Consider the following 9298-nt stretch of genomic DNA (forward strand, 5'->3'; position numbering starts at 1 on the left):
AAATGAATTCTGTAGTATTTACTGGATTGGAATTAAAAGTGTTGGCCAGGAGTAGTGGCTTATGCCTGTAATCCTAGCAGAGGCTGAGGCAGGAGAATGGTTTGAGGCCAGGAGTTCAAGACCAGCTGAGCAACATAGCAATACCCCATCTCTACTAAAAATTAAAAAATAAGCTGGGTACAGTGGCATAAGCCTATAGTCCCAGCTACTTGGGAGGCTGAGGCAGGAGGATAGCTTGGGCCCAAGAGTATGAGGCTATGCTGAGCTATGATTGTGCCACTGCACTTCAGTCTGGGCAACAGAGCCAAACCATGTCTCAAAAAAAAAGAAAGTGTTAGAGTGAACTCAAGGTTCCACTATCTATAGTTACTTATAGAAATAAATATAGACATAGGTATGCAAGTGTATAGGTGTGTGTATAAATACACACACAAACAACTCACATGATCCCCACGAGCCATGTGTCTCTTGGAGACAATACACTCAAAAGCTGACAGATTTCCCGTACTGATGAGGGTCCTTCTCCACTGTTAAAAATCTCTCTTGCTCCTCCTAAATCAGAGGAGCCAAGGAAAGGGCATCTCCAATTCTTGCAGCAACTGTGAGTTTGAGCATCACAACAAACAACACAAGCTATTTGGGAGATGCTCTTCCTTCTTAAGAATATCTTATCTCCCCACCCCTCCCACTCCAATGTAGGAAAACACCATTACAAAGAGAACTGACCAAAGACATTAACATCTAAAGAAATGGTAACAAAACCCAGTCAAGACACTAAAGATAATGTGCCCGGTATAAGACTAAATAATAATAGTAATAATTAATAACAGCAAATCTTTACATCATATTACTATATGGCAGGTACTATTTTAGGCACTTTGCATATATTAATTCATTTAATCCTCAAGGACATAATCTTCACAACCTCATCTAATGAGTTAGGTGATATCATTATCTCCATTTACAAAGGAGTAAAATGCAGCACAGAGAGGTTAGCGATTGGCCAAAAGTCACACAAATAGTAACTGGGAGGACCAGAACCAGACAGGCTGACTCCAAAATCTGGGCTCTTAACCAGTAACACAACAGTAATTTAAAGAGCTTGATACTGATCTTGTCTCCAAGAGAAGCAAAGATTTAAAGGCTCCCATATTTTAAGGCCTACATGATCCAAGAATCCCCAGTCTCCTAACAACTTAAGGCACCAACCTCAAGAAGGGAACCTTGATGACAAGGCGCTGATGGCTCATGCCCATAATCCTAGCACTCAGGGAGGCCAAGGCGGGAGGATGGCTTGAGGTCAGGAGTTCAAGACCAGTATGAGCAAGAGTGAGAGCCCATCTCTACTAAAAATAGAAAAATTAGCCAGGTGTGGTGGAGCCTGCCTGTAATCCCAGCTACTCAGTAGGCTGAAGCAAAAGGATCACTTGAGCCCAGGAGTTTGAGGTTGCTGTGAGCTAGGCTAACAACATAGTCCTCTAGCCCAGGTGACAGAGTGAGACTCTGTCTCAAAAAAAAAAAAAAGAAAGAAAGAAAGGAACCTTGACAACACTGCCCCAGACAAAGGGATACCTCTCCTGAGTCTTCTGCAGAGACCATGGCCCAAAGGCTTCCTGAGATGACAGACTTTAGAAAGCTGTTGAGGGAGCCTCCCTCACAGCCAGAGACCCTAAGAACTATACAACTGGCTAGAGAAGAACAACTGAAGGAGGCACAACCCCACACCTGGAAGCAAGTGCCTAACTGGCATCTTCCATTTACTACATACTGACAAAATGTCTGAAACTAGCAAACCACCTGCTGAGCGGGGCACAGAGGCCACTTCCAGGCCTCTCTAGCCACCTCCTGGACAGATCTGTCATTTGCTAGCTCCCCACCCACCTCTACCTCCCTCCTGTGTTGCTATTTTTTTTTTTTTTTTTGAGGCAGAGTTTCTCTCTGTCACCCCAGGTAGAGAGCAATGGTGTCAACATAGCTCACTGCAACCTCGAACTCCTGGGCTCAAGCTATCCTCCTGCCTCAGCGTCCCAAGTAGCTAGGACTACAGGCGCATGCCACCATGCCTGACTAATCTTTCTATTTTTAGTAGAGACAGAGTCTCACTCTTGCTCAGGCTGGTCTCGAACTCCTAATGGCTTCATGGTTATGAAGAAAAATGTCCTTCTTTTTAGGCATTAATGATTTAATTATTTAGAGATGAAGAATCATAATGTCTGCAATTTTGTTTCAATTGAGTACAAAACAAAATCTTAAAAATTAGTAATCTAGGTAAAGGCAATATGGATATTTACTCAACTTTTCTGTAGATTTGAAAGTTTTTAAAATAAAAATTTGGGGAAAAATGGAAAACAATTTTTAAAAATTTTGAGAAAGATAGTAAAACATTACCTGTGAAAGCAATTTCCTTTTTAGCATTCAATATCTAGTGCTTTTCTTAATGACTAAAATGTATTGTTATTTCAAAAATTTACCTGTACTCTTAAAGTTCTTCAAATATATTTCTGTGTTCTACACTAATGAATATTTGCTCATCTATAAATAAAATTTAGAAAATGAAAGGCCATCCCCCCATGAAAAGGTATGGTTAGACATTTATTTTTATTCCTATAAGCACATGCTTTGCACCACTGTTTTTCTGCTAAGTCAGGGTTCAGCACACTACTGCCTACAGACCAAAATTGGCTGGCTTCCTGTTTTTGTATGGCTTGAGGGAGGAATGGTTTTTATATTTTTAAATGGCTGGGCAAAAAAAATCAAAAGAATAATAAAATTTAGTGATATGGAAATTATATGAAATTCAATTTAGTGTCTATAGATAAAGTTTTATTGGAATACTGCCATAGTTGTTCATTTACATATTGCCTATGGCTGCTTTTGCCCTAGAAGAGTAGATCCCCTGTTTAGCAAAATGTTATTTACCCAGAAAAGAATTTCATTCTTCTCATTAGATCTGTATTTCAAAATATTGTACTCATTTATTATAATTTGAACAAGATAATTATATTCAATAAAAAGTATGGAAATCTGTTTTTTCTTTTGTTATTAGTACATACATAGTATTCTCAATTTTGCCTCTTTGCCCACAAAGCCTGAAATATTTACTATTGGCCTTTTACAGAAAAAGCTTGCCAACCCCTGTTGTAAGTCATAGCTTTCCTAAAGATCAAAAATATATTCTAAACTTCACTTCCTGTGTACCTCTGAAAAAGGTATTCCATCAATCAATTTAATATTTGAAATCTCCATCAGGCACTTACTGGCTTAATTTTAAGTTATATCAAGTAACACATATGCTCCGTTTCATTGGCCTATCAAGTAGCTTATAATTCCAAAATAAAATTTACTTACAGAGAATCTATAGTACTTACCTATCCGTTGTGATATTTTCACTATACATGTGACCATTCATGTATAATACTCATCCCTGTTTGCCAGTTCCTAAATTAGTATGGTTTATGGTATGGCACTGTTAATGGAAAAAAAAACCCAAACTCTGTAAAATAATTTACAGGAGTTTATTCAGAGCCAGATGCGTGTGACTGGCCTGGAGCATATGACCTCAAGAGGTCTTGAGAAAATGTGCTGGCAGTGGCCGATGTTCAAGGCATATATTGGTTTGGCCTGAAAAGGTGGGACATCTCAAGTGGGGGAGGGTGGTTGCAGGTTATAGGTGGATTTAAAGAGTCATTGATTTGTAATTGGTTAAAGAAATAAAGCTTTGTCTAAAGGTTTGGAATGTTTTAACTTAAGATAAGGATGTCAGGCTGGGTGCGGTGGCTCATGCCTGTAATCCTAGCCCTCTGGGAGGCCGCGGTGGGTGGATCGCTCGAGGTCAGGAGTTCGAGACCAGCCTGAGCGAGACCCCGTCTCTACTAAAAATAGAAAGAAATTATCTGGACAACTAAAAATATATATAGAAAAAATTAGCTGGGCATGATGGCGCATGCCTGTAGTCCCAGCTACTCAGGAGGCTGAGGCAGTAGGATCGCTTAAGCCCAGGAGTTTGAGGTTGCTGTGAGCTGGGCTGATGCCACGGCACTCACTCTAGCCCAGGCAACAAAGTGAGACTCTGTCTCAAAAAAAAAAAAAAAAAGCCTGGGCGCGTGAGTGCGCGGTGGCTCACGCCTGTAATCCTAGCACTCTGGGAGGCCGAGGCGGGTGGATTGCTCGAGGTCAGCAGTTCGAGACCAGCCTCAGCAAGAGTGAGACCCCGTCTCTACTAAAAATAGAAAGAAATTATATGGCCAACTAAAAATCTATATAGAAAAAATAAGCCGGGCATAGTGGCACATGCCTGTAGCCCCAGCTACTTGGGAGGCTGAGGCAGTAGGATCAGCTTAAGCCGAGGAGTTTGAGGTTGCTGTGAGCTAGGCTGACGCCACAGCACTCATTCTAGCCTGGGCAACAAAGCGAGACTCTGTCTCAGAAAAAAAAAATAGATAAGGATGTCTGTTAATCAGAGATAAGTCACAGGGATATTTACCAAAACTCAAGTGACCTGTTAAATAAATTGATGGTCCGCAGGAGTGGTTTAAGCTTTGTCTTGCATAGTCTTAGGCCTGTTAATTAGTATCTTACTGTTACAGAGACTATCTCCAAAAAAGGTTTGGGAAGGTGGGCATGATGAGGAGTGTCTGACCCCACCCCCTTTCTCATAGCAGCAACTCAGCTTTAGGGTTTTTCTGGGGTCCTCTTGGCCAAGAGGGTGTCACCAAAAGCTCAGCACTTGTCCCCATGGCCACATCAGAAGAATGAGGAAAAGTGGTTTGAAGAGAAGGAAAGAGAAGTTTATTAATTTGCTGGCAAATTAGATTGGCAGACTCCCATCTTAAAATAGCAATGTCCTGCAGAATACAGAACTTTTAAAGGGGAAGTTTTCACCTCCAGGCTATAGCTGTTCAACTATAGTTGATGGTTCTGATTCATCATATCTTCTGCTAAGATAATCTCCTGACCTCCACCCTGCACCCGGGAAATTCCCTTGAGCCATCTCCTCTGGTACAAAGAACAAAGGATACTCCCCTGCCCCTCCCAACCACTGGCCTCAGGTAGGGATGCAGGTTTTAATTCCCAAAAGGAGTGGGAGAAGTTTTAGAGAGACAGAAAACATTTTTACCCTTTTTCAGGCCATTCCCCCTGTTACAAGGGGGGTCCATTCAGTTGGCTAGGAGTGGTTAAGATTTTATTCTAGTTCAGAGCACCAATCCTTCTCTCTTTCATCACATTACTAAAATTCCATTTAGAGCAAATGATACAATTTGGTCTTACTCAATTTAATTTCCCCATTTTATTGGTCAGAGTCCTAACATCAGGAAGGCATCATTTTTAAGTTTTGATTTGGCTGTCCACTAACTGAGCAGGTCAACTTAACTAGAGAGAACCAAGATGATGGTATTGCCAATGTACCTATTACGATCAGGGTGAAGTGATCTTCCCAAAATGTTTGCCACTTAAGAGAGTGAGATCTAAAGTGTGTTCAGAAAGTTCCCAAACTACAAAGTTTCTTAAGAAATGTCCCTACAGTAGGGAGGCATCAACAAGACTGAGTTGGATACTTCCATGTGTTTCTGGAGTAGAAAAGCCTGTAAATTTAAGAATTAAAATCACGACTCTGTCCTCACTTGGCTCACAGGCTGAGCTCAAACTGATTCCAAGATAAGTTCTGGTTCTTGCTTCCAGCAGGAACAAACAGGGTTGGGAAGTCATTAATTAAATGTATTTCGGCCATAAAGATGGCGGACAAGTTCCTTTTAAAGGGGTTAAAAGGAATAACGTTGGTAGTAAGGCTCCTCCACCAAGGTGTAAAGAGAGCGTAAGTGAGAATGGGAGAAACGAAGGGTGAGTAGCAAGACCGTAAAAGGTGAAAATCTAAGCACGAGAAAGGGAATGTTTCAACAGTAAACGCAATCGTTGCTGCGAATTCCTCTTTTCACGTTCCGACACGGCTCAGGCTGCGTAATGATAAGTCCTAAAATCAAGCGCGCCCACATCCCTTACCCGCTTCTAACGAGGCCTCTCCATGCAGCCTCCGCCGAGGCGGGCGCCTCCCAACCCACGCGCGGATTTGTTCCCGCGCTGGCGACCGGCAGGAAGCGGAAGCTGTGCGTTTCTAGTGCGCCTGCGTAAGCGGGAACAGCCGACCTGTTTCGGTGTCTGCGGTAACCGCCCTGCGTTGACGGTTTGAAGCGCCGCTCATGGCTCCAGTATCCCGGCCCCGCTACGCCGAGGACACCCTGGGCTCTCGGAGACGACGACGGAGCTCGTCCGGGAGCCCGCCATCCACTCAGTCCACACGCTCGCCATGGGGCGGCCGTTCCCGCTCGCACTCCCGCTGCCTTGAGGGCCTCAGGCCTCCGTGGAGTGAGTCGGGCGTGGGCACTTCCTGCCCTCTTAGCCTCTCTGGGTCTCGAGAGCCGCCCCCAGGGCTCCGCAGCTACGCCTTCTTGTCCTCTTCGATCTCCTATGGCGAATACCGCTACCATCACCACAGCTGTCCGGGTAACCGGCAGCGGGTAGAAGACTATGAGAAGGAGGAGGAGGAGGAGAGCTACCGCCAGAGGAGGCTGAAGGAGAGAGAGAGGATTGGGGAGTTGGGAGCGCCTGAGGTGTGGGGGTTGTCTCCAAAGTTTCCTGAGCCAGATTCTGATGAACATACCCCAGCCGAGAATGAGGAGGTAAAGAATGAGAAGAGCAGTTCAGATTCTAGCTTTGAAGAAAAAAGGAAAAAGAAGACCAGTCGCTCAAAAAACAAGAAAAAAAGAAAGAATAAGTCATCTAAGAGAAAACATAGGAAATATTCTGAAAATAGTGACAGTGATTCAGACTCTGACATGAATTCTAGCTCTGATGATGATAAAAAGAGACTCAAAAAAGCCAAGAAGAAAGAGAAGAAAAAGAAACGCAGAGCAAAAAAACTCAAGAGAAAGAAGAATAAGAAAACTAAAAAAGAATCCAGTGACTCAAGCTGTAAATACTCAGAAGAGGAGTTTCCAGAAGATACCTGGATTGAGCAGTCAAAGATTGCAGATACCATGGATTTAATAGGTCCAGAAGCACCTATAATACATACCTCTCAAGATCAGAAACCTTTGAAATATGGTCATGCTCTGCTCCCAGGTGAAGGTGCAGCAATGGCTGAGTATGTAAAGGCTGGAAAACGTATCCCACGAAGAGGTGAAATTGGACTGACAAGTGAAGAGATTGCGTCATTTGAATGCTCAGGCTATGTCATGAGTGGCAGCAGGCATCGGAGAATGGAGGCTGTGCGGCTGCGTAAGGAGAACCAGATCTACAGTGCCGATGAGAAGAGAGCCCTTGCATCCTTTAACCAAGAAGAGAGACGAAAGAGAGAAAATAAGATTTTAGCCAGTTTCCGAGAAATGGTGTACAGGAAGACAAAAGGGAAAGATGACAAGTAAGGATTTGTTTGTTACACAGCAGGACTTTTAACAACAAAAGTCTTGTATGACCAAAAGTATCAAAAGGCTTTCCAGTGCTACTGTACCTACAATGTTAATAAGCGCCTCAGGAAAAAGCTGCATTTTGAGATATCTTTAGCAATTTATTTTTTCTTTTAACTTTAAAAAGTAACGTGCACATGGTTTAAAAAATATTCAAACATTACAGAAGGAGAGTTAGTAACAAGTGAATCTTTCACCCCATTCCCTGACTCTTCTCCCCAAAGAAATCCCTTTTTTGATGCCTTCTATGTCTGTCCATAAGTTATGAGTGTATACAAGAGTATATGTTGCAGGACAAGGTTAGAGCTATTAAAGTTTTTTTCTCTTGCTTTGACCTTTTTTGTCTCTTGGAGGGCTTCATTGCCTCATGGAGCCATTCATTTGCCCCAGGGAGAACCAAAAGAACCCCACAAAGAAGAAAGGATTCAATTGAGTGTATACTTCCGGTTGCAGTTAGCTGACTGGGTTAGAAAATAGAGGAGATAGACTGGACATGGTGGCTCATGCCTTTAATCCTAGCACTCTGGGAGGCCAAGACAGGAGAGTTGCTTGATCTCAGGAATTCAAGACCAGCCTGAGCAAGAGCAAAACCCTCTCTCTACTAAAAATAGAAAAATTAGCTTGGCGTCCTGGTGCACACCTGTAGTCCCAGCTACTCGGGAGGCTGAGGCAGGAGGATTGCATGAGCCCAGGAGTTTGAGGTTGCAGTGAGCTATGGTGACGCCACTGCACTCTACCTGGGGCAACGGAGCAAGACTCTGTTCCCCCCTCCCTCTCCCCCCAAAAGAGAAAGAAAATAGAGGAAATATACTGGCTCTTATAACTGAAAAATCTAGAAGGAGGATGAGTTTTCTGCATGGCTTTAATTGGACTTTGGCTTCTTTCTCCACCTTCCTTTTGCATGGATCATTTTCCTCAGGCTGGTTCCCTTACATAACAAAAGGGCTGCTAAAACTCCTAAGTTTGGTTACGTTTTTCCGGGTCCAAAATCAGAAAGAACATTTCTGATTTGGCGTTCTAAATGAGAATCAAGATTCACTTCAACTGGATAAGCTTAGATCACATACTCATTCAAAACAAGTACTGTTGCCTGGGAAGTAGAATGGCCTACTCCTGGAGCTGTAGGTATGGTCAGTTTATGGGCTATATGGGGAAAGAATGGATATGTGAATGAAAATCAGGGTAATGATGAGCAAGGGGGATAGACAACCAGCAAATGCCAGCTGGGCAAGGTGGCTCTTGGTTGTAATCCCAGCTACTTGGGAAGCTTGAGTCCAGGAGTTCAAGACAGCCAACATATACACACTGCAGTTTGCAATGATTTTTGTATTTTTTAAGCTACAGCTGCTAGAATGAGAGTTTGAATGATTTTTGTTAACAGAATAGAGAGTACATGTGCTGAAAGTAAAAATTATTTTGAAGAAAAGTTTGACTTTGACTTACTAGAAGCCAAATCCTGATTGAACAGAACATAGGGTTTATTCATAAAAAGAGATAAAAAAGAAAAGATGAAGATCCAGGATGCATGAGTGGATTAGGGCAACCTAGACTAGTAAGAGAAAGAAAAAATGATAAACTATAAAGAAGGAGGTAGATGGTAGAGTTCATGAAGGAGAGAACAAATCAGGAGGGACCACATGGACAGAAGAGTTAGCATTGAGAAACTGGTTAGCACCAGTCTTGGGGAGTGAGCTCCATTCATGGTCTGTTATAAGGCCTTTGTTGTCATTCACTAATAACTGCCTGAACCCTGAGACTTTAGTTCAACACTAATGACACTGTCTCATTTGGTTAACCCTCTTTTCAAAATTCAAAACACTGGTAAGTCCCACAGAGCT

At 42.7% G+C, this 9298-nt stretch overlaps 1 protein-coding gene across 1 annotated transcript; it reads left to right on the forward strand.

Moving 5' to 3' along the window:
- The first annotated feature begins 6161 nt into the window (after positions 1-6161).
- Positions 6162-7776, forward strand: NKAPL (NFKB activating protein like). Its single transcript, XM_045552734.1, has one exon. The coding sequence runs from the start codon at positions 6195-6197 to the stop codon at positions 7416-7418; it is 1224 nt and encodes a 407-aa protein (XP_045408690.1). The 5' UTR covers positions 6162-6194; the 3' UTR covers positions 7419-7776.
- The last annotated feature ends 1522 nt before the right edge of the window (positions 7777-9298 follow it).

This window comes from Lemur catta, chromosome 5 (assembly GCF_020740605.2).
Source record: "Lemur catta isolate mLemCat1 chromosome 5, mLemCat1.pri, whole genome shotgun sequence".
NCBI classification, from domain to species: Eukaryota; Metazoa; Chordata; class Mammalia; order Primates; family Lemuridae; genus Lemur; species Lemur catta.

Coding starts and splice junctions, on each gene's coding strand:
- NKAPL (XM_045552734.1), top strand. CDS start 6,195: ATGGCTCCAGTATCCCGGCCCCGCTACGCCGAGGACACCCTGGGCTCT.